The 26,136-nt window shown below is 37.6% G+C and overlaps 1 protein-coding gene across 1 annotated transcript in view; it reads left to right on the top strand.

Moving 5' to 3' along the window:
* Positions 1 to 26,136, top strand: part of ARHGAP15 (Rho GTPase activating protein 15) — a 322,985-nt gene that overhangs the window by 162,809 nt on the left and 134,040 nt on the right. The window contains exons 8-10 of the mRNA XM_058839510.1: positions 903 to 1,001; positions 2,863 to 2,989; positions 24,371 to 24,493. Coding sequence (XP_058695493.1) covers positions 903 to 1,001; positions 2,863 to 2,989; positions 24,371 to 24,493 — 349 coding nt within the window. The remainder of the gene's footprint in view (positions 1 to 902; positions 1,002 to 2,862; positions 2,990 to 24,370; positions 24,494 to 26,136) is intronic.

Here is a 26,136-nt window from a genome sequence, read left to right as displayed (position 1 = left end):
TGGGACAAAGCACTGCACAGCTCTGGGCCTCAGTTTTGCCATCTGTGAAATGGTTGCTTCAACCCATTTTGTGAAATACCTGGAGATTTCTTTTGGTAATATATATATATATGTATATATGTATGTATGTATGTAAAATAAAACATTATGTATCATTATTATCCCAGTAGTTTACAGAAGTTCAGACCAACAGCATATACATACATATTTCCACCAAATATTAGGTTAGGCAGTGAAACAGCATTATCAGGGGATTAAATATTCTTTTGATAAATATTCCCAGTGAGTGGGTCAAAAATGTAAATCGACTTCTATTCAGACAAACTGGGGATTTTTTTTTTCATGATAAATGGGCTCCTAATTATTCTGCTGCAGCCATCTTTGATGATAATTTCTTTTTTAAATGTGAAAGAGTGACATTATTAATTTTACCAAAATATTTGGGAGCGGGCTGGGGAATCATAGGTAAATAATAAATGTTCGAATTCAAGAACAGAGGTATCAGATACAAAAACCAATACTAGTAAAATAGAAATGGAAACTGTCGAAGACAGGAAATAATTTTCATGATGCATTCACTTCTTTTCAGGGTGCTTTGATTTCACTTGAACTGTGTCTTGTTACACGGGATTTCCTGGCTTTTCTTAACTTTTGTCACACACCCATTATTTCGGCACTATTTGTGCTCGGTGGTTGCACTGCTGAGACAATATCTCGTTTGTTGTGACATATTCAAAACAGTTTTCAGACAGAGGTTCAGAACTCCTCGGTAACTCAGCACTCCAGCAGAAAAACCTCGGTAAAAAGGACAAACATTTGGGGGGCAATGGGAGGGAAAACAGAGGAAAATCATCTGCCTGGGGTGTGCTTTGCTCACCTGTGTGTGCCCATGCCCTCCCCAGATCACGACAGTGTCAGGAAATGAGTTCCTCCTCCAGTCGGATATCGACTTTCTCATATTGGATTGGTTCCACGCTATCAAAAATGCAATTGACAGATTGGTATGTATTTGTTTTGGCTGTTACCTTTATTAATTAAGATGTAGCAATTTCAACTTCATTTGCTCAGGCATCTCTACAGGTTTTAGGCAGTCAGCAGCTAGCTAGACATTCCTTTCTCTGAAGGATATAAAAATATGTATGCAAATCTACTAAAAAATGTCAGATAAACAAGGTTGTTGCACAAAAATGTCATTTGATTCTTGCCTTGAAACGGAACGCTACATTTATTTCTCTGAAATAACAAGGACGCTGGCTTGCTGAGGGTTGTAAAAGCACACAAGCACTTAATAACTAATGAATTTTTGCATTTTCTGTTTATGCAGCCTACAGTATATAATCTTCAATAGAACTATTAATACATTTGAGCCTTTTATGAATTTTTGTATTACTTATTCACAAGAATAACACTAGCAAATAATATTCCTTTGTAACTGATTGCTGGTATTCTCCCAGGAAGGCTGGGGGTTTTCTACTAGAAGTAAGCAGGGTTGCGTTTTATTAAAACAGTTTTTAATTACCAAACCAGCTTCAGCTGTAGCTTTTTCTTTCTTTTTTGCCACTCTCAGTACAAATTCCAAACGTCTTTCTCCTATCCCTGCCTGATCCAAGAATGGTTTTTTTTTTGTTTGTTTGTTTTTTGAGGGCACTGACTTTCCTTGTTCACTGCAGAATCTGTTGAGAGAAAAATATCCCCATTTCTTGCATTTTTCAGAGGTTTCAGTGCGGTGGAATCTGCAGCCTCTTTGAAAGGGTTAATTTGAACACAGCTACTGTTTCCTTAAAGAGCTACAAACATTCTATTACCCTGAGGCTATAATCAGCCAAGGAAAGTTTGATCTGATGATGTATGTCTTCATATTGTGCATTTCATTGGGTGTGTGAGGATATTGATATCCAACTAAAGATTTTTGGGGTGGAGTTTTCCGTGGAGACTCAGGGAAAAAAAAAAAATAAAAAAAATTTGGCTTATTATTCAACTAAGCATCTAATAAACCTGATTATATATATATATATGTATTATTTTTAGTGTAGCTGAGGTGATACCGTGGCATCAGCAGCCCTGAGCATGCAGAGAGCCACAGCTGGAAGGGCACAGCTGGAGTGGCACAGCTGGCCCGTTCTTGGCTGGCCCTGGCCAAGGTCTGAGAGCGCAGGACAAGATGTCACTGCTGGCCACCCCAGCCCTGCCAGCTAATTCAGCCCCCAAACCCTGAGCGAGTGTGAAGAGCCTGGCAGCACTCCAGGCTGTTGGGAAGGCTGAGTCTCACCTGACCAAATGCCATGGGAAGAGACGTGGCTTCAGCCGAAACAGCGTCTCCTCTTTTTCGTTCTTTTTTTTTTTTTTTGCTTCTTTTCCCTGCTCATTTTCACTTTGTCTGCCAGTAAATTAGAATAAGAGAAAAGCCCCCCGACTACTTCTTAAGCTTCAACCAGCAGAATTCAACCCCAAATTTGCAATGATGTTTGAAGTAATTGTGTTTGCAAGAATATTTACTGTAACTATCTAAACCAGAAAGGCAATTTAAACACACTTCCTCTTTGCCAGCATTTGAAAGTAGCCTGCAATGTGGAAATAATTTTGGTCCCTAAAGCCTAAAGAAGAAGGCCTTTTGTTTTCCTCACTTAAATGGGAATTTATCTCAGAAATTAGGATCAGTCTGTCAGGGCCATAAAAGCTTTGCCATATGACAAATTTTGTATTACACTTTCCTTAAATTATATACTCCCTGCACACTTGCTCTGTGTGTTTCTGCTAGCTTCTGTACTAGCATTCTGGAACCTCTTGCTTCATTCTTACAAATAATAATTTTATTAAAAGCATACACATATGTATATACATATATATATATTCTTTTCCCAGCCAAAAGAACAGAGAATTACATCGAGAAATTCGGAGTTCAAACTCAGAAGATCCTCCAGCATCGAATTACTGAATAACTTAGACACTGAATCCAAAGAACCAAAGCCTGAACACAGAAAATCTTTAAGTAAGGCTTTTTTCTTTCCTCATTTTTCTTTCCTTTTTTTTTTTTTTTTTTTCTTTTCTTTATTTCCTTTTTAAATAACTATGCCATTACAGGGCAAGATAATTTTTATTACATACAGAATGTAAGGAAGATCACGGAGAATTTTAAAGCTGAATATGTTCTGCACTGATATACATAACTTGCATTTAAGTAAAGACAGTTACTAGCTCCACACTTTTAAAGGGTGACACTCTCTCCTAAGCAAAATAAATTTGTTTAGGAGCAAAGACATTTATTTAAGCCATTTATTTTTAAAAATAAGCAACATGAGCCCTGTGTTAATGGTCTGTTGCAGTTGCTTTGTTTCCATTTTAGTAAAATACCTCAAATTGCCAGAGTAATTTTGTCTGTTGTGTATTTATACACTGAATTGCTGAAAGAATTGACATATCCTCTGCAGCCAACAATCAGTGATGTATCTATAATTTTATAGAAGATAAATTCCAGGGTTTGGCGTTGATTTTTGTCAGTGTGATTAGAAAAGAAAGTGATCTAAAACTAGCAGGGGTGTGCTTTACTCCTCTGAAAAGACTTTCCCAGTTTGTGCCGAGAGGCTCGTGAGATCGTGGGCAGCAGCCGCAGGAGATGGTGCTGACCCCGAATCCCTCACTCAACATTTCTTTAACTTCTCCCTCTCCCCCGGATTTTTGTTTTCCTCCTTTTTTTGGTGGGAGATTCACATCCTGGTCTGGATATCAGTGCTGTGACAGCCCCAGAGTGGCAGGCTGGTCCCAGGCACCTTTAGGTACCAAAGGGCTCTGCAGGAATTTTCCTGCACGCATTTCAGTGCAGGATCAAAGCCTGAGATGTTAAGAAAAAGGCTGCGTTAAAAAGACCTAACAGAGCTATTTCCAATGATAATTATCCACACAATCATAAATATATGCACACATGCATGTGCGTACACACAAATAGAGACTCATTAAATAGTCTCTTTTTGCAGACCACTGGATTTTAGGGTTTGTTTTCTTGTTATCTTGAAGATGTTTCTTTTTTCTTTTTTTTTTTTTTTTTAAGGGTTTTGTGGTTTCGTTGTTTTTTTTTTTTTTGGTTTTTTTTTCCTTTGTGTCATAAAATATAAAGTAGCCTAAACGTGGCTTGTGAAAAATTGTCCCAATATCTTTGCACTGGGTGTTATGTTGCATTTCTCAGAGGAAGAAAAATAAGACTGAGAACACAGTGAGTTCTGAAGGTCTGATTCTGTTCTTTTTTGTAGCTAATAGCAAAATGCCCATAAACTGTCTCAGCACTCAGGGAATTTTTATTTATTTATTTAGACTTCTCACATATCTTTAAATGATAATTTGTCAGACAAAACAGAAAAAGTGACTATGAGCAGTGACAGAGACTTAGTCTATGTTTCTTTTCAAACCTTAGAGAATCCTGAATAACCTCCGTTTTGTTAAAGGCTATTTAAACTATTAAAAAAATGTGAAAATATCTGCTGTGAAATCTCACTGAATCGAAGCTTGCATTTAAATACCGTAGATTGGATTGCTTCTAAAATATGTATTCAGAACTTTTTTTTTTTTTGGCCCCTTGAGATCAAGCAATTATGTGGAATTAGAAAAATCATATTATTCACTTACTTATTAGTAGTCTGAGCACAAACTGTATTGTCAGTTTTCTGCCTTTGGCTTTCTGTGCCCTTAATGTTCACACAAGTATCGTAGCCAGAATTATCGGCAGCTAGAGCCAAAATTGCTTTAAAAAGGCATGAGAACTGGTAATGACACATTGTTAGCAGTTAACAGGTGGTCGTTTCATTGTCCAGTTTGACTGCAGAGCACAAAGATATGTGCAATATCTGCAAGTGTGTTTATAAAGTTCTTGCAAAGTTTAACGATTTTATAATTTTATAGTGCTTTTACGTTATTGACTATTGCCAGTGCCAAATCCAAACAAAGGAGATATTTTAATGATGCCTTAGAACTCCTCCAGTTTAACAAAGAAGATGAGCAACTGATGTGTTAGAAGCCCACCCCCTCCTGTTCTGATAACCTTTAATGAAATACTCAGACAGCTCAGATTCATTTGTATTTACCTTATCTACGTTGTAGGGGCTGCAGAAAACAGTTTTAGACTTGATACTATTGTATCATTGTTTTTATTTATTTATTTTTTTCCCAGTACAAGTTTATAAAGGACAGGTACATTCTAACCAAAAGCACTTCAGTAATTTACTCTTTAATTTAAAACTGGGGAGACTGTCTCTAGAGAATTAGTAGCAGGAATTTGGTTTTTATGTCTAATCCTAATTGCTTCTGCTTGCACTACAAGGACAAATGGTAATTCTCTGTTATGCTTTTTTGAGCTGTAGACACTGATTTCATTGAAAATTGGGCTCAAACTGCCAGGCTCAATTTCCAAAGTTCAGAGAGTGGCTGTTCTCTTGGTCACGCAGCTTTTCAGTGGCTTCTCATCCAGTTTGGTTTCAACTCATGTTCTAATTGAAGTTTTCTTGAGCTAAGAAACCAAGAATGGCCTTGGGGAGTGTTACCAAAATATGTAAAACTGTGATCTTGTTCTCAAATACATGGAAAGAGATGACTTTTTATTTTATGATGTCAGCAATTTCACTGATAGAATTTCTGTAGCTGGTGCTGGTCATAAATAACATGTTTTTCATCCCAGCAGCCTCTTCCATTAGAAAAAGGGCATATTTTATGCAAGAAAATTGCCTTGCAGCACCACTTATTTTAATGCAAAGAAGTGTTGTTCTAAACAGATAATTTTAAAAATATGCATCAGATTTCATAATTTCCAAGTAATTTAGTTATCATTCAGACCATAGGGGTGTTTTGTTTTTTTGGTTTTTTTTTCTCATAAGGGTGCCAAAAACCTCTCCTAATTAGTACCAGCTATAATTGGGTCCACTGCTAGGTGGTCTGCCATGTTAATTTTGTATCCCATGGAACCAGGCACCTGGGTTACTCTGCAAGCAGAGATGGTGTTGTGGTGGATGGGAAGTAGGGAAAGAATCTGGGATGTTGGGAAAGCGCCTGTGCACCACAAGGTTCCCAGGAATCATTCCTCTCTCCAAAAGCCCAGGGGCCTTCCTCACTGTGTGTGTTCCACAGGAGCTGTCAGGACAGCTGTGTTTTGGGCAAGTGGATGCTCTCAGCTAAGCTCAGCCTTTTATTTCCTGCCCATGCACCCAGCTTGCCATCTTTGGGCCATTTGTAGCCGTCATCTGGGAATTCTGTCCCTCAGGAGTGACCTCTCGTGGAAGAGCCTGGGCTGAAGTCACTATTGATTGTTGGAGGGGATCAATTCCCCTTCTGCTCCCCCTCTCCTGGATGAAAACAAACAGCTCTGCAGTAGGAAGAGTGCCCTTTGGCTACCGTATCAATCTGAGGGCTGCTCTTGTCAAAATGCACAATCACAAGCTTGATAATGCAATCCATTCCCAAAGCACTATATTTCCAACCTGTTCTCCATCATTTCCTTATGGCGTCACATTTAGTCAGTTCATCACATTCTTATTAATATTTTAGGTTTCCTTGAAAGTGATGGAATTCTATTTTTATTACAAAAGCAACAAGAATAAATACTAATTGTTGTCAGTTATTTCCTTATGTAGTGGGAACAGTAATCTGTTCCTCAGCTTTAGGTTGCCAAAGCAAAATAATGAAATATTTTAGACATTTAAAAAAATCTGTGATATTAGATAAATGCAATTTGATCTCCTTGTTTGCCACATAAAAGCTGGAACTGCCTGAATTGATAAGATTGAATTGCATTATTTTTATTGTTTCTACTCGCATATTTTTTTCCTTATCTTCAAGAACACTTTACTTGAAACCCGGTGGTTAGTCATGCAGCCTGGAAAATCTCCTCCATGTTTGAATTCTAGCTGGAGGTGTCACAGCTCCAGCACTAGGAATTTTAAAAAATGTGTATGTGTGAAAAGGAACAATTTGGTGAGCTGTGGCGGCATTATTGCTATTCATGGTCATTTTAGTGTCTCAATAAGGGTAGTCAGGGACCCCAGGCGTCATTGTGCCAGACACAATGTGATACCAAAGTAAGACAATTCCAGCTCTCAGCCCGAATAAGGACAAGTTGCAACAGGTGGAAAAAAGCGGACAAAGGCAGGGGGTGGAAGGAAAAGTTGACAGCAAAGCCAACATGTCATGCATATTAAACAGCAGGCTTGGGATTCCTTTCCACTCTCCGTAAGGATCAGGGTCTTAGCCCCCACACCCTGGCCATCAGCCAACTCAAATAATGATATTTTCCTTACCTAAATTCCTCTTGGACTTTCAACAGGGAGCGATGGGTCTTTTAGTCCAAAAGGGTGATGCTTTGCCCTTGGGATGCCACAGCCTTTTCACTCTTCCCCAGGGAATGGCCTCATGGCAGTGTTTGGGAATACACCTCCTAGCATCTTTTAAATCAAGGGGAAAAAAAAATAATAATGTCTGGATCATAATTTTTATTTGCTTTCATAGGTATTTGCTATAAAGCCATCAGGGCATTGAAGTCTGATTTAGTTTCTTGAAAGACAGCTAAATTCAGGAGCTTATAGTCCTTAGGATTGAACCATGGACTGTGTGCTTTAAAATTGCCCAAAATTGCTTTTCTTGTTTCATTCACTGTTCTTCAGAAGGTTGAATTTTGAAACTTGAGCATGGTATGTATTTATCCCTAAGTAATTACTAAAGCATCCTAAATTACTAAAGAATCCTTTCTGAAGGCAGTCTGTTTGATAACTAAGTCTGGACAATGAGAGTGAGGGGAAAAAAAACAGCAGCAGGAACCCATCTTGGTCATTTAATGGACATGGTGGAAGAAATGGAGAATTTGGTGGAGCTTGAAAACTTCCTGGCTCCACATATTACTTGGTCTTTCCCTGTCTAAAGCTTCTTCCTTGTTTGTGGGTTTAAAGTTTGTCCTTGTGCAGGACTGGGAATTTCTGTGGCAAAGACCTCCTGTCTGTTGTTTCTCTGGGGAGGGAAAGGATGGGCACCAGTGCACAAACACATGGGTTTGCATGGTTTCGGCTGGGTAATAACAGAAGGAAGGAAAAAAAAAAAAAAGCCAGAAATTTATTTCTTGAAAACACCGTTTAGATGTCCTAGAAAAAGGCACTGTAATTAGAGGTAGCGCTGAGAGGAGCCTGTGGGAGTTTTCTGTCTTCCTCTCTAACACATTAAGGGGATGGAAGGTTGGGAGAACATATCTTGGGATGTAGAGACAGGTTTTAAGGCCAAGCTTATCAAGGGCCAGATTCTTTGGTGGTTTATGTAGTCCCTCATCTACACAGGGTCACATCCTTGAAATGAGGGCTAATTAACGGGCTGCACGGGTGGAGTCACCATCCCTGGAAGGGATCCAAAAAGGTGTGGATATGGCCCTTGAGGACACGGTTTGGTAGTGAACGTGATGGTGGCACTGGGTTGACAATTGGACTCAGTGATCTTAGAGGTCTTTTCCAACCTTCATGGTTTTAATTAGAGCCACAGAAGTTGGAAATCACCCCATTTCTTTGTTAGTTCTGATGAGGTCTGAATTCTTTCCCCTTCCCGGCCCATTTATTTTAGTTAGATGTGAAGTTCAAAGCCAAATGATGCTATTTAGGGACTATTATTATATTACAACGTTAGCGTCATGTATAGGTCAGTTTTATTACTTTTAATAAAGCCAAGAAACATAAAGCAATAATGTATATTAGTGCAGCATTACCAATGGCAACAATTAGAAAGCAAAATGAAAACTAGCTGCAAATATGCAGTTTCCTACTGCAATGTTAATTTTGTCACTCTGCATCTTGTATGTTTGTGGCATTTATTTTTATTGCATCAACAGGAATGCACTCAGTTTCAGGGACTAAAAAAAAAAAGCAGGAAAAGAAAATGCAGCATGCTGGGTTTGCAGGGTGAATTCACTCATCTGGAGTGAACAGGAACTAAACTTTTTTGACATATTTGTACTCTTACGCTTCTCTGCCACATTAAGTGTAGGTATGCTCTCTTCTTAAAGCTTAGGAAAATACTGATTCAGCAACAAAGAAATAATGATATTGGCACGTGGGAAACAAAACATGCCAAACTGAGAAACAAACTGTGTCACTTCTACTGATAATAGAAGATTATGTTGCGCTCAAAATCACAACTGGCTGTGACTAGTCCTAAAAATTACATTTCTTCCTGAATTTGAATATCCTGTTTCCATCAATTATAATATAATGTTTCCTTAATTCTTTGTTTTATTTCTATTTCACTCTCCAAAATACTTCCAGAGTTTACTATTTGGGTTGAACAAGCATATTTTTAAATTGGGCATATCCAACTTCCATATAAACATTTGGCAGGGAAACCCATGCATGTTCACTTAATTCATTTTTATTGAACCAAGTCCAGATTTTTAGCCAGGAAAAAGTTAGATATTAATCATATCTGAGCAGGATCATTAAATTTTCCTTTACCTACTAGAACAGCAGGGTCATTATAGAACCATGAGAAGTTAGCTCACTTATTAATCTTTACAATTACATAAAAGTGATCATTTTTATAGTACTTAAGAGTAGCTCTAACCCATTACGTGAAGCGTATGTGAGAATATTGCAATATAATATAATGTATTATTATAGATGTGACCTGTGACTCATTGGTCTGCTCACTGACACACAACTCCCTGGAAAAGTTATCTGTTTGAGCTTGGATAATCTTTAATTGTTTCACAGTCCTCATGCTCATTTATGGGGCATACTAGTAAATAGAGAGCTAGTCACTGAGTTATTAATTACCTCATTATTACTTAATTATCACCATTGCATACTTCATTTTTATGGGGAATTATATCATAAAAGAAGGTATTTTATGCTGCCCACCACAGTTAAGTATGAATGACAGTGATAGCTAATGTAGGATTGAGTTAGTTAAAGAAAATCAATCAGAAATCCTCACTATAGATTATTATCCAGTTTCTTCTGCCTTTTCCAGCTAACACTTCTCATCCTTGACTTTGAAACCCAACAGTTTAAACTCGGTTCTTGTTTCAGTGGACTAATCCCCTTTCATAAATCATGTTCAAGTGCTGAAATAATTTGCACATCGTTTAAAGAGTATTTGCTTTGAAACATTCACCTCAAGCCCTTTTGTATATCCTTTCTCTCTAAAGATTTGTAGTATTTGTTTTGTTCTCTGAGGTATAAAAGACCTGGGTAAACTTTATTCCTGTTGTTTCAAGATTAGTGAAATAAAATGCATATTTATTCAACTGGGACTGAAAGGAGCTTTAGTAAAGACGATCATACATACGACCCAGGGGAATGTCATAATACAAAATGTCTGTCTTAAAATCTCTTTAGGTTTGTTCAAAACACTATTGAAGGACTTAAGTTTAAAGAAAGAAAAGGAAAAGGTTACAAATCCATATTCCTTTGTTCCAAAGAAGAGAGAGACACTACGTATTTTTCTTAACAAAATAAACTCCTACATGTGTACTCTAGATGGATTTGATATGGAGGCAAGTGGAGACTGGATATCATGATTGCTTTAAGTCCTGTCTTACTGAACCACAGATACTGACACAAAGATACTGATACTTAAAACAACTACATTTTGGAAAAATTGCAGGGGTTTTTTTCAGGTACACACTTCCTTCAGAAAAAGCATTAATAAACAAACAAATAATGAGATTTTAGGCATTATTGGAGCCAAGCATCTGGGCTTTTTTCCATGCACTAAAAGTGAGGTAGACTCCTGCAATGAGGAATCTCCTCTGACTCTGCCACTTCCAAGCCTAACTACCCAACATGTCTTTCCCTGCTTTGGTGCAGTCTCTTACTTCCATACAAGTAGACCTTCCTTTACATTAAGCAGCAAAACTAAGGTTTGATGTAGATGATTAAAAAACCACAATTTTTGTGGTTGAAAGCAGCCCACTGTGCAGGCAGCAACCTCTGCTTGACCTTCCATCACCATGTGTCAGTAGATCTCCAGTTTTTGCATCTCCATCCTTTGCCTCCACAGGGAAGGAATAGAGGCTGACAACAGATAACGCCTAAATGGGTGGAGGCGTTCTCACCGCAACAGGGAATATTTTAGACTGCAGTCTTTAGAGAGAGGTCAGAACTAGAGCAAACAAGCAGGACTCACTGAACTTTGTTATTCAGGAAGAGCCAGTCCAGTCTATCACTCCTGAAAGCATAATTTTGAACATTTCATGATATATTGACATAAGTACCCCTATTGGAAGGTTGCAGACAGAAAAAGTGTCCTTACACTATACTGTATCCTGAGTTTTCACTATTATTTCAAACCAATCTAGATGCAATCCTCATGATATTTTAGGAGGAATGTGTCAGAAATAAGGAGGTTTTTAGGTTATAAAAGTCTAAATTAAGCTCAGTTAGAGAGACTGTACGTCAGGCTCTAGACAGGCATACCTACTTTCTGGACTCACCTTTTTCCCTGTGGTGAAATCACTTATATATTTGGACCTTCTAGCTAGAAGGATCTATTTAATTTAAATTGTGACAGCCAATCCCAAATATTTAAACACCAGCTTCTGGACAGGGTATATTAATGGAATTAAAAAGGAATGTGTTTTATAGGATCTCCTCTTTGCTCCACCAGCTGCCTGCTGATGAGCCGGGCAAACAGATCCTGCCTCTGAAAGCCAAAGGGTGGAACATCACTGAAGGGTTAAATGCTGTATTGTTTCTCAATTAAGTAAAAGGTTCCAACTAGCTGGCTTTAAATATTGATGCTGAAGAGAGAGCTATGACATATGAGCAGCTCCCCTCACCAGCGAGGATATTTGGCTCCATTTAATTAATTCCATTGGCCATTGTCTTAAGTGCGCCCAGGATTCACCCAAGAGGAATTCACTTGCGTTACTGTTATTGAAAAGTGTAACACAGCATTATCTGCCTCAGACAGACTTTTTGCAGCATTGAATCAATTCCCCAGCTCTTGAAAACAACTACCTCATTTGATTCCTTTCATAATTAATGAAATTCGGTAGTAATGCTTTTGCCCCTCAGCTCAGGCTGGAAAAATGTTCCAAAACTTCAGTTTTCAAGCTGAAAGCACTCTAATTTTCAGCCTAAATGGACTTGTGGTACAATTGTGTTCTTGTGGCAGCATTTAGCCTGCTCTTCATTTTCAGCAGCTCTGCTTCAGGTGTACCAGCCCATGCTTGGGCTGATAACTAGGACAGCCAAGATTTTGTAGTCTTTCCTACGATCGGGTGCTGCTTTTCTTTTTTTATGATCATCTCAAACAACTCTTTTCTGAATCTCTTTCCCTTTCAGTGAGTGTTTCTTGCACAGATATTCAAGGTTAGGTCTTCCCACAGCCTTGGAAAGCAGAATTCAGTCTCCTGTGTGGAAATGGCTCACCTGAAACGGTGTAGGGATTGTATTTATCTCTTTCATTGCCACCTTTTTAGACATTAAATGTAAACAACCAGGACACATAGATTCTGCTATCCTTTAATCTCTTGCATCCAATGCATTCATTATGAAAACTAAAGAGCAAACTAAAGAGCCTTAAGCCTTTTCATAGCATATAAAATATGTTCTTACATGTGATAACAGTTTTTGTAATTAATTTTTAAGGTGTTCAATTTAAACAAAGAAGTATCATTCTTATGAAACTGAACAACCCTTTGCAAATGGCACATTTAAAATAAATTAAATTAAAACATTTAAAAATATCCCAGTGCAAAGACATCGGAAAAAAAAGCCCTTTGGAGATGAAAAAGGATTATCATGGAATTATCCTGAAATTCATGAAGTCACTTTGTACAGAACACAGAAATAATTTTAAAAGCATACAGGTATGAAGCCCTACTAGAGAAAGGTTTGCAGTTAATGTATTTTGCAATCACATAGTGACATTTTATAGTCACTTTTGCCAAAGAAGGTCATTCTTCAGTCCAAGGACTCAGGGCCCAAGGGAAGGTGGCCAGATGTGGGCAGGCAGAGCAGGAGGGCAGCCAGATGCACGTTGCATCATTTGCCATTTAGCAGACTTTGGGGCACAAACCTACAAATCTGGGAAAGACAGCCTTTATCTTGGTGGGTATCTATAAAGGAATGCTTCATTCCAGGTTCAGGAGCTCATGGTTTGATCCACATCACTTCATGCTCACTCTTTCTAGGACAGACTGGCTGTGACCTATTCAGAAAATCCTTTTTTTTCTGTTTTTCTCAGGAGTCAGCTGGCTCCTGAGCAGCAGAGATTTTCCCTTGAGAAGTGATACTGGAAGAACCAGAAAGGTGACTAAAAATTAGCAGTGCAAGTGATGACCTCAAGATCACTGTTTGACTTTTCTCTCTGAGCCATAGACACATTCACTTAAACCAAACTCTTCATCTCATTTCCATGGTTTCCTAGAAGTTCAGAAGTTCCTGCAAAGATAATCTTTGCATATGTGTATATATATATATATATTTGTGTGAAAACACATGTAATAACCTCTTTCCTTCCTGTTTAAAATTAAAGATGATTATTTTAGGGTGTTATAATTCTCCTACCATCCTTTCCTCTTTTGAAAGTATTTCATTTGATGTGTTTGAGTGAAAATCAAAAGATAGCACTAAAAATTAATGAATAAATAATTAAAACACCTGGATTATTATAGAGTGTTATCTGAAGATCACTCAATACGATGGATCAAGGGTAGAACTGATATTAAGGCACAATTACAAGCACTGTAATACTTGATTTATTGTTTTAACTTTGCTCTTAATGCAAAATACCCAGTCATTTCTGAACTGACATTAGATGTCTGGCTTAAAATATCTTTTGTTTTGGCATCTGGTGGTTTGAATTTGGGGTTCAGCTATGAGAAAAGCAATTTTTTTCTGTTATTTTCAAAGGTAGCTGGAGGGATGGAGGCAGAAAAAAGGGTGAGGGAGGAGCTCAAGAAAAGAGTATGGTTGAAACAAGGTGACATGGGGAAAGGGAAAAAAAGTTAAATCCTGAAACACCATATTCTGCTGCATCATTTGTGTGAATTTGGTTTCTTTTGGGGCACTGTAGCAGACATTGCCAGCTGAGTGAAGAACAGTGCCAGGCAAGGCAGAGCAGCGGTCTCATCTTTTCTGATAAGGCTATTTTTTTAGTTGTTTGTGTTTGGAGAATGTGAGAATGGAGAGGATCCATTAGAATTATACTTTCTGTTATACCATTACCCACAAGGAGAATGCTGTTTGAAAACAAGTTTTTTAACTGGTGAGTTGCAACCCAGAAAACTAAGTTAGCAGAATTCACCTTTTCCAAACAATTGTTTACTTGGAATTCATTTGTAGCTGTCCCTGCTCAAGTTACAGGTCATTCACAGTAATAAAGCTCTCTAATTTTGTGACAGAATATTCATAATGTCTTTAAAATACTCAGCTGGATAATGGTCCCCAGGATCTGGACAGCAAGACTTCAAAAGGCAGAGTCCTCTGATCTCCAATTTCCTTATTCTCTCTAAGCTTGGAAGGTTTCAGCTATCAAGTTTTATTGGTTGATAGTCTAATTGCATTTGTATTATCTTTCCCCTTAATATTATTTTCTTTTCTCTGTATTGGATTTCATCCAAATATTACTGTGACTGTGAAGCAGTTTTCTGAAATGTTTTGCTTTCACTTTGATGCTTAACTGCTTTACACGTGAGTGCTGCAATAAGGTGCAGCTTTCTGATAATAGTTTTCCTTCTGTAGGGAAAAGTTTCCACAATCTCCTGTACTTTGCTTATATTTGATAGAGCCCTTCAGTTTGAAGCTTTTCATGGACAAGATAAGGTTTGGTTAAACATCTGAACTTTTGAATGTTTATCTGAACTAGATTCGACCCCTAAATTTGTCCATCATTAGTTATTTTGCTTTTCTTTTTCCAGACTAAATTATGCTATTAAATATGTTCTAAAGTAGGTTAAGCCCCTGTGCAGTTTGTCAGCTGGAACATTAATTTGAAAGCTAAAACAGTCTTCTATTGGCTCTTTTTAACATTTTGTCTGGATTTTGACCATGGCTGGTCAAACAGAGAGTCAGTGCACCCGTGGAAACCCCACACGTAGCTGATTGAAGCGTCTCAGAGTTGCTGTGATGACTGCCCTGATTTTATTTCAGGAAAATATCCTGATAATTAGTAACTATTTGCCTGCTCAAGCAGCTTGTTCCAGTGCAGCTGTTCTGGAGACCAGATAAAGCACTAAATGTCTCCACATGCCCTGCAGTATCTCTGGAGGTGTCTCACTCTGAGCCGCTACACAAGGGCCAGGCAGACTTGGGGTCCCAGCCACAAAATACTTGGCTAAATAAACCAGCAGCTCCTTTCTGGACTTGCCTTTTCCTTCTGTGATTCCCCTGTCTCAGTCCAACAGGAGGATTAACCACAGTACATCTCATGAGGCACTTTCTCCACTCACAGCCTCCATAAGGTAGCCTCACAAAAAAAGCTGCTTTTGGTCCACTTTGTGGGTTTGTTTATTTTATGAAGATCCTAAATCCCCTTTAGGGAGGCTTTTCCAGTGTCCTCACACGGACACTACCTGAGCAAAGAGCAGTAACTGCTCAAAAGTCTGAATATCAGTTGTGTTTTAGCAAATGGAAAAAATTTCTATACAAAAATAAAATTTAGTTGGTGGCATGAGAGTGACTGTCCAAGGTTTATATTTATGTGAACATAGATACTGGAGATTCTTACCAGAATTTCTACTTGAGGTATGAGGTAACAAGAATTCTGAAATCTGAAGTCGTGCTCCTTTTAAAAATGAGCTAATGGGTGATCTTTTGTTGTTATTCTTACTCTAATGACATAATTAAGGTAGGGATAATTTGATAAGGTATAGTTGACAGAGTACAGCAAATGGATTTCAGATCTCTGGTTAGATATTTTTTGATTACTTTAAAGATAATGTGTGTGCCTTTCTCCTTCATGGACTACCACATCTACATTCACAGGAAAGTACTAAACTTAAAAGAGAAAAATGTTCTGGAACTTGTGGTTTGAAACAACAAATATAGAGCTGAATGTCACTACTGTTTCTCATTGGAAATAAACAGTTTTAGCATGTTTGTTTCATAACTTAGGCACTGTGAATTAATTTTGTCCTTTATTGTATAAGAAACACTAGAAGTTCATTGTGGGTCAAAAAATATGGGGTTATGAGTACAATCAGAGACTGAGTGCAATGGGAATATAATTAAATGTTAAATCATTTACTTTTAAAATTTAGAAGAATGAAACATAATTGATAAAAGTTTCAAGAAAAAGGAAATTCGTTGGTAAGATATTCTTTGTGGAATGGTCCCAAAAGACTGGGTCTGAATAAGGCTCAAGATGGTATCCAAGAACATGTCAAAATGTTCAATATATGAAACATTTCTATAATTCTTAACAAAGCCTGTATAAATGCAAGGCTCCCTTGCACTCTACAGATAATTAATTTGCTTCTAAAAGCATAAGGCAGAATGATATATAGGTTTTTAAGGTAAAATTTCTACACAGCTACTAGCACCACGTCCCCCCCAAAAGGGTTTTCTTTTGTTGTAAATCTGTCCAGTGCTCCTGGTAGAAAAAGGAGCCATATCATTTTCTTGTCCTTTTACCTGAGCAATTAGGTGATGACTATTCATAATATTTGCAAAAGGTTGAAAAGGGTTTATATTCAGATTAACACAGGAGACAAGTTTAAAGACTTGAAAGTTATTTGCATATATTTCACAACAGAAGAAAGCAAACAGAACTCCATATTTTTAAAGTCCCTGAATGCATTATTGTAAATTACTTGTTCAACTCAATCTGGAAATAGTTTACAGTATCTTGTCCTGTCTTCCTCAACCTCCAATTGCACAGGATTTCTTTTTAGTTTTGTGAAGTATTCTCAAATAATATTTTTATACAATACATGTTATCTTCAGAAGTCATTAAGTCAATATTGCAGTTCTTTTGCTCAGTAACTGTCGTGTTTTATGAGAGGGATAAGAGGGTGTGGCTGCAAACACTGATTCACCAGTTAGGTGAGGGCAAGGACCACTCTTCAATTCCCATGTGTTGGACCATCCATTGAATATTCTCCTGGGAATATTTTTGCAAAGAGGCTGTGTCAAGAGTCCTAATCCCTGACATGAGCTTGGGCAGACCAGTTTCCCCTTCCCAAGTACACTGTGCTCTCTCTTCCTAGACTCTAAATAGTCTGTGTGCTGTAGCAGATCTCATCCAAGTCCCACATGTTTTACATTAGATGAACATAAACTGGTCGTACTGTATGAATAAAATGAATTCATTGATTTCTGGCATTGTGGTTTTTATATTTGAATTAAGTTTGTATAACAGTGTTTCTAATATTGTGACAATACCAGAAAAAATTGTGGAAAGAAAGGCTTGGCAAGTCCTGGGTGATCTAGTCCAGTCTCTCCTGTCACAAGGTACCATGTTCTGTGTCCTCATACATAAATTTATTAAGCTGCATCTTAAATTCTTTTAGTTTTATTTGCCACCACGACTTTTTTAAAAGGATGGTTTAGAACTTCATATTATGGCCAGTTTATACTCATCTATTCTCATGCCAACATTGTTCTCCAGTTAAAACAGCTCTTCTCCCTCCCTGCTGTCCTCTTCTCCTCTCCTGTTCCTTTTCCCACCCCCACCAGCAAATTCATAGAGAACAATCACAGCTCTTCCCAGCCATTTTTTAGCTGGCCAAACATGCCAAGCTCCCTGTCTCCTTCCAAAATCTCAGCAGCCTCTTTCTCCTGGAGCTGCTCGCTGCTGCTGCCTGCACCTCCTCTGCCAGGAATTTCCACCTCACATATGAGTGCCCAAGGTTATACACTCATGAGAGAGGATTATCTTTTATTAATTAAAATTAGATGTTTTGGATTTGTTGGTCAGGTACTGGAACAGGCTGCCCAGGGCAGTGGTTGAGTCACAATCCCTGGAAATGTTCAAAAGATGTGTAGATTTGGAACTTCAGGACATGGGTTAGTGGTGGGCTTGGAAGTGCTAAGGAAGAGTTGGACTTGATGGTCTTAGAGGTCATTTCCAGCCTTAATGACCCTATGATCCCATAATTCCAATCCTTCTCTAATCATGCTGTGGATAGTACCGGTTCTAATCTGGTTACTTCAGTTTCCAATCTCAAAGTCACCAAGTTTTTGCCTGATATCCCAAATTCTTGTCTCAGCTGATGATGCTTCCAGCCTTGAGTCAACAAGTAATTTTTTCAATGCTTCTACTTTTCCTGCTGAAGTCTTCAATGAAAAAACAAAGACCAGTTCCAAGAATATTTCAGGACTTCTGCTGGTAGCTTCTAGCTACTTCTAGAAGTAGTTCTTCTTTCAACAAAGCTAATTTTAATACCTTATTTAGTCACTTCACAGTTATTGTTTTAGTTCTCTGCATCTTCTCTAGTTAAACTAATCATTTCCTATTTGGCATCATATCAAATGCACAACTGAAGTCCAGATAGTTTTGGCCTATTACATTTTCATTTTCTAAAAAACATTATTTATTTTATTAAAAAAAAAAGGTGTCTGGTATGATCTGTGTTTATAAATCAAATATATACTTAGAAATATTGCTTACATTTCTAAACATTTATGGTAAAAATACCACTAAGAAAAGCTGTGTGGGGAGTGACATTTTTATTTTACAATGTAAATGTGATGTTTAACATGCTATTAATTTATTTCCATTTATTATTAGAGTGGGACAATTTTTTTAAAAAAAATTTATATGCATAAGAGCATGATGCAAAATATGAATTATACAGTCATTTTATTGAATCTTTACTGCTAATGCACGCAAATTTCACAAAGTGTAATGACACTACTGAGCACTTAAGTTGTTAGGCTGTCATATTACAGAAAAATTATTTGTGCTATATAATCACTGTTTCCTTTTTCTTATTGTTTATTTCTGAGCTTAATTCATAAACATCTGTAAATGTAGATATGCTTGCTGTGGCAAATATCTGTTATTGCACCATAAACCTGAATGACTTCAGGTCCCTTTGGTGCCAAATCAAACAAAATCTTCTGAGCCTCTCCTGGAAGGTGATGCCCATTCTGATGCTGCACATTTTGAGTCAATGCTCTGCAGTTATAAAATCTGTCATTTTGAAACTTACGAGAATAATGATCAGAGGCAATGCAAAAAAAAAAAAAAAAAAAAAATTAATTCTAGTGTGTATAATTCAGAGACATGCCCAGGGATTTCACTAAGGGATAAAATAGGATGACTGGCAAAAGTCTTTAACTCAATAAAAAAGGTGAGGTGAATTCTTTATCCTTAGTGAGCAGATTTTATTGGCTCCATCTCAGAGCATGGCAAAGAAAGGAAGAAGGACTTGGTTTTATCACTTTCAAAACTCTGCTACTGGTTGAAAACCTGTCTATTTTTACATACAAGGAAGTATGCTGCTCCTTCCTTAAAGGACTAGCAGTAGTTCCACATCTGCTTCAGGCCAAAAAAATGTGATCAAATTTTGAATTCTGGATGCCGGTGGTATCCAATGAAACTTGAAGTCGTGAGATAATGTATATTAAATTACAGTGTCTTTTAGAATGTAAGCATAATCATACACCTCTGCACATTAAGATATGCTCCTTCAGAAATATAAGACACTCAGCAATTAAGAATTCCCATTACTTGAAATTAATTAACTAATTAATTCCTTCCAATTAATATTTTCGCACATATGTGGAAGCCCTGCTGTTAGACTGGCACTTTCTTTCTCCAAAGTCATAGAGACCTATTCCTGCCTCCCTCTTTTGCCATCTCAGCTTTGTTTCAGTCCTGTAAGGTGTTGCTGAGGACTCTGGTTATGAGTCTGTAAAGGACTTCAGAAAATTATTGCTTTAAGATATCAGAGATGAGAGTTAAGCACATGCATCTGTCCACACGTATTCTAAGAAAGTTGCAGATAGGATTTTGGTCAGTTTAATCTTTATTTTGAATGGTCAAGTCTGTCATTTTTAGTATTCCTTGAGAAATAATTACTGAAACTCCGTTTATGGGTGTTATACTACAAATCATCTCTTTCTAAGAACTTCACGAAATTTTAATGTCTTTGAAGAGTACAAAAAAAAGATGCATGGTCCAGACTAATTGTTTTTTCTCCTGGAGATCAAGGCTAATGGAAGAGAAGGTAGGAATGTAAAGAATATTTGGATCTCTTAATGCCTTATCCATTCCCACTGTTGCTCTTCATTCTGCTCTTTCCATCCAAATGAATTGCATACAGTAATTTTGGGTGTTATAATAATCAGATAGGCATCATAATAATGTATTTCAGTTAGGAAGAGGTACTTGAAAGAAATTGGTTTTGCAATACACATGATGTGAGACAATCAATAGTGCTTTAGTCTGACAAGCACTGTCAATATCCATTGTCACAGTTCAGAAAGTCATTAATGGATAGTTCTTCAAAAACCAATGCTTTCAACACATTGGAAGTGTTCAGATACTCTGTACCTGGCAGGAATTAATCATAGGTAAACCCCTGAGATTATGTACAAATGCAGAGTAAATTAAGAGTGAAATAAAAGTCATTGAAAGGAATTTGAGATCATGTTATAGGGAGTTACAAAATCTTGCCAATAAAATAAGGAGTTTAGGACGTATTAAAACATTTTAGACTGAATCATCCAGGCTTTGCTCAGAACATCACATCCAGGAAAAACATTCTGCTATAAATATATTGTCTAGGAGCAGGATTAAATTCACAGGAAGTCATCTCATAAACATTTTTATCCTGGCCCTGAAGAGTTGCCTACCTCTGTGAGAGGTAGCCATGCCAAAATCTTGGAGGAAGGCTTTTGTAGCTTCACACTGCAACTTGTTGGCCACTACTTAATCCTGATTAAACTGTAGTAAATTTATTCTCATTTCATCATGGATACAATCCAGAGAATTGAAAGTTAAAAAGTAATTATTCATCTCTACATCCCAAAACTTTCTTTGATTTCTGTAGAACTGTGTCACAGGGGGTATTGCATTCATTCTTGCCTTCCATGCTTCTGTTATTTATATGCTACTCTTAAGGCTAGATTTGAATAAGGATTCAGACAATTTAGAAAAGCCAGAAAAGGACAGAGCAGTTTTTGATCAGTCCTTACTTTTTTTTTTTTCCTGACCATTTAACCTGTACTTATCCCCTCTAATTCAGCCAGTGTTACTACAGCCTATCTAATGATAAGGGCCAAAGATATGTTCTTTCTTTTCGTCCTAAAAATGTCTTTATTTTATTTTTGTACCCAATCTAAATGGCACTCTCCTATTGCGATTAGATGGTTTGACTTCATATATCTTGAGAACTGAGGAAAAGATCTTGCCATTATCTCAGTTGTCCTTTCATACTTTTCCAACCTGTGGAATACTGGAGATCTAATAAATCACCAAAAGTAATCAGAAATGCTTTTCTAGACCTAAGGGTTCAACTTATTACCAGCTAAACATGAAAATCAGACAATATTCAGGTTACATTTTTGCTGATGAAGTGTCCTTGCATACACTTACAGTAGCAGAAAAAATGTGTTATTATTTTATGTCAGTTCTTAAAAGTCTTATTTTTGCTTCTGTTTGGAACTGTCTTCTTTTTTTATGTTTGATATTTGCCAGCTCCCTTTCATGTAGGATACTTCTGGCCAAATCCAGAACCTGAAATTTAAAATGGAAGGTGTTAAAAAAAAATATTTATTGTGCTTTTTGAATTTTATGCCTATTTTTTTTCTTTTTTTTTAACATTTGGTTTTCTTTGCATTTCCAAATATAATAGCAAAGCCATTTTAATGTGGGGATATCACAGGAAGAATAGTTTGGCAAGAGAAGGAATATTTCTAAGTGAGATCCCAACATGAGTATTTCTGCCTAAGCTTGGTTTTGGAACATGCTATCTAAACCCTTAAATTTCTGTGAGGCTTGGAGTTTTTTTCTGGTGACTCACTTGTATTTAATAGAATAAAATGAGAAATTCATCAACTGTTGCTTTAAACTGTGTGCTATACAGCAAAATGTGGTACATACAAAGATATCCATGACAATAATTATTCCAACCTCTAGATGTAGTTTTAACACCATAATTGCTGTTTCAGGTATAAAACTTCCGGCTGGGTTGTGTTTCTAAGGAGAGGGATGTTCACCCTGCTGTCCTGCCCTTCACAGGGTGGCCACCTGTGCTTCACTTGGAACACCTCAGCTAGTCTGGTGTAGACTCAAAGTGGGCAGAAAACATTTCAGAGCTTCCAGAATGGGGAAAGTGGCAGGCAAGTGATTGACTTAAAGTATATTTTCACTCCTGCATCATTTGCATCACTTGGGGAAGCTTCAGGGTAAAGCCAACCTAGCTGTGGATTGCCATGGACAGAGTGGCACGGAGCAACAAAAGGGACCCCAAACTAAATACAATTCACTTCACTGTTTCAAAGTACCACTAAGATGCAGAATTAGAAACATCCATTTGTTGTTCTTTTTATAGCACAGCCAAGTGACTTGGAATTTTAGCTTGTCCCTGCCAAGGATTGCTCAATTTTGAACAAAAAGTCCTCTGCTATAATATTAAAAAAGCACCAACCATCAATTGAATGCTAATCTTTATGTTCTATGATACATCACTCCAGGAATGCTACCATTAAAAAATGTGAATTTTAGTTTTCATAAGTGATGGATTATTGTAGCAAGCCATGTATTTTCCAGTAAAGTGTCCTTTTATTTGTCCTGTGTGATTACTAGTTTGTGGAAGTATGTGTGGGGTCATTTTAGTGCTGTGGGAAAATGGAACACTCTTCTGTTAAAATCAGTAGTGAAATCAGAAGCAAACTATGCTCTGATCATTGTAGGCATGTGTTTAAATATTGCTTTCCTTAATTGGCTATGTTCTATTTACTTAAAATGAACAATTTGGCAAGTTTTTCTCCCTTGACAACAGCAAAGCGTAAACCATTTTATAAGTTTGGCTGTTAAAATCAGATTTGTAATGTAAACCACAATATTCCAGGGCTGTTGCTGTTGCTTAACCAGTTATTTTAGCTTGCTATTGTTTTATAATTGTGCACCTTTAAATGTTCTGGTTCTGTTTAAAACTAATGCAAAACGCCTTGATTTAAAAAAAAAAAAAAAAAAAGACTGATAATAATGACCATACTTTTAATTTTGCTCTTTTTTTTGCTTGGCTCCTCTGTCTGAAGATTGCTGCATTATAAAAGAGGTTAAGTCTGGATAGGGAGAGAAGGGAACATGTCTATAACTGCAGCTAAATTATCTCTTTAGAAATTCTGTCAGAGGGACGACAGACCAGGCTCCTCCTGCCAATTCATCTTGTGGAGAATATTGTATTTTGGTGGATTGATTGATTGATTAACTGGTTAATTGATTTCCAAGAGAAGATGGAAGGCTGTTCTTTCCATAGAAAGAAGCCATCCCTCTCTGAGCTGGAGGCCTTTGCCAAGAGAGGCTGCACCACTCTGGCTGTCCCATTAAACTCCTCAGAATGGGCACAGTGACAGAGCTCAGGACACTGAACGAGGGTTATTCAAGGGTGGCAGCTCTCAGGTGACTTGCTGAAAATCTTAAAAAACTTTCTTGTTCAGGAAAAGCTCTAGGAAAGGTCTCCCCATGGCACCTCTGCTGCTTCTGGAGCATGCTGAACTTCTCCTCCTTACTAGCACTGCTTATTTTGATAGCCATCGCGGTGCCCTGTAAGCACCTCAGCAGAGAAAAAGTTAAATTTATGCCTTTGAAACCTCCTCCAGGGGATTTTCTGCAGCTGGATTCTATGTCTCCTTGACACAGAGCAGGAATATATTGCGCTCAAATTGTTTCTCAGTTTGGTAAATGCATAAATATAATAAAATATAATCATTAGGACGGGAATACTTTTCTTTCCATAAATTAATGCATCTTGCACACATTTCGTGGCACGCAGCCATGTTTTCTATAACTGCATTAAATATATATATAACGCTTAATCCATCTTGGCAAGGGAATCCAGCCCTTCAGTGGTGGTGTGACCATCCATCCTTTCTCATTGCAAGGAGTGCACAGCTAATAGTGCGTAGCACACTCAGAGCCCGGAGCTGGAGCTGAAAAATCACCCGTGTGAAACTTGTGGGATTCGTGAGCACTCCATGAGCAAACTGGTCGCCATCCAAATACTTATGGGCAATAAATAACAGAGCTCCGCGCGTAACCGGCAGAGTGAACTCATCGTGTTTATTCACAAAAGTATTCATCAGATGGTGTGCAGTGTCCAACCAGCCACGCTGCTGACCTACCGCATGACTGGGGTCTTACCAGCGTGGTTGTGGCCGCCCTTTTCTCAGGATATTTCAGAAACCTACTGTTAATCTAGAAATATCATTTCACTAAAAATTTCTCTTTTGATTTCCTTCAGTTTTCAGGCTGAACTACAGTGCCTCTGACACAAATGACAGAAACCGAGTTAAAAGCAGATTAAAGAAGTTCATCTCCAGAAGACCCTCCTTGAAAACATTGCAAGAAAAGGGACTTATTAAAGGTGTGTTCAGTCTTCTTCTTTTTGGTGTAAAAATTAAAAAATCACAACTGAATATTTGACTCAGTACATTGGACAAGCACTTCTTGAATATGGTTTTGTTGCTGTGTCTCATACCACACTGCTGCACTATAAAGAAAAAAGAATCAATGTATCGTTCATCTACCTCTGTGGTATCTGACTGCTCCTCCAGTTTTTCTGCTTTGGTGTGCAAATGGTAGAAGCCCCTCCATTTAACACCATGAGCAATGCAAATCAAGATGCTTCACAACTCCATTTATTTTTAAGAGAGGAATATCAATATAGTTTTATGTTTTGGAACATAAAATAGGACCCTCAGATGCTGTGCTGACTAATTTGTTGAAAGACTTTCTGCTGTCTTCTCCCATTATTTTCCTAACTCACCGACAAAATCCATTTTTAACAATTTGAAGTACATGTCAGCGAATAAGAAATGCTTTGAATGTGTGGGTGCTTTTTCCTATTCCAATTTGTTGCTGAGCTGGTCAGCCATCACTTTCACATATTCTTAAAAAATTGTTTCTTTGATAAAAAGTGTTTGTTAGTTTATCCAAGAAGTGTTTCACTGAGAAGCTGGTAGTTAACTTGAAGGCAGTAGCATTCTGACCACTAACATCCAAGTAAAGCTGTGTTTTTAAATATTGTCTGGAATAATGCTTGAAAAATTTACGCACTCCCAAATTATTATGTGTGAAACCCACAACTGCACATGCAAATTGACTAGAAAGAGGCATTTTGCCAGCTGCCCCTGTCAATATCTGGAGTGCGAGTTTTCCAGTGGTGTGTCAAAAATAGCAAGGGGTGTTGCTAGTGTGTATTAAACTTGTCTGTCCTGAGCCAAGAGATTGACCCCAGCCAGCATAAGCTAAAGCAGCTACAAGAGTTCAACACCAGCTGGGCCCATGTCTGGAGAGAAGAAGATTTGATGAATTAAGTTCTTATGTTTTAGATACATGCAGAGATGCTCAGTGCAGTCTTGTTTACCGCCAGGAAATCTTCATTATATGAAACACGCATGATGTGCCTCAGTTATGGGGTTCTTCTTCCATCTGACACAGCAACTTTGAAAAAATGCCATTTGTGCATCAATATGTGTGTGTGAGGTGTGCACACTCCAACACCAAACTTTCAGGATCTATCCTTACATATTTGTGGCAATTGATTTCTATACTTGGGAGAGTTTTGGCTTTCTGAAATACTTTGTGAGTTGAGGGTGGGATTTGAATGTGTCATGTTAGTTTGTTTCAGTTATTACAGTAATAGAGGAGTAATTTATAGTCTTTTAATTTCTGGATTTAAGGGTTGGGGTTGTTTTTAGTTTAATAAAGTATGGCTGATGAACCTCCCGCAGCGTCACATAGGGATCAGATGTGATCCCTGCTAACAAATCCAGATTCATTAGCATAACTCAAATCCACCCTCTAATATATCTCTCTAGGAAAGCCAGATGAATTTGGGTTTGGCTAGAGTTGCGTTAAGCTCTTGATTCATAAACATGACTTGGTTCTACCTGGGATACTTTTCCATGGATAACAGAGGTGGCGCTGATTTGTGGCGCAGTAACTCAGAATCTGCACCCAGCACAGTTTTATTACCAAACTAATGTTGCCATGAAGAAAACATGT

Source organism: Poecile atricapillus, chromosome 5 (genome assembly GCF_030490865.1).
Source record: "Poecile atricapillus isolate bPoeAtr1 chromosome 5, bPoeAtr1.hap1, whole genome shotgun sequence".
NCBI lineage: Eukaryota > Metazoa > Chordata > Aves > Passeriformes > Paridae > Poecile > Poecile atricapillus.
The sequence above is the reverse complement of the archived record's forward strand: the minus strand, read 5'-3'. Positions and strand labels throughout refer to the sequence as shown.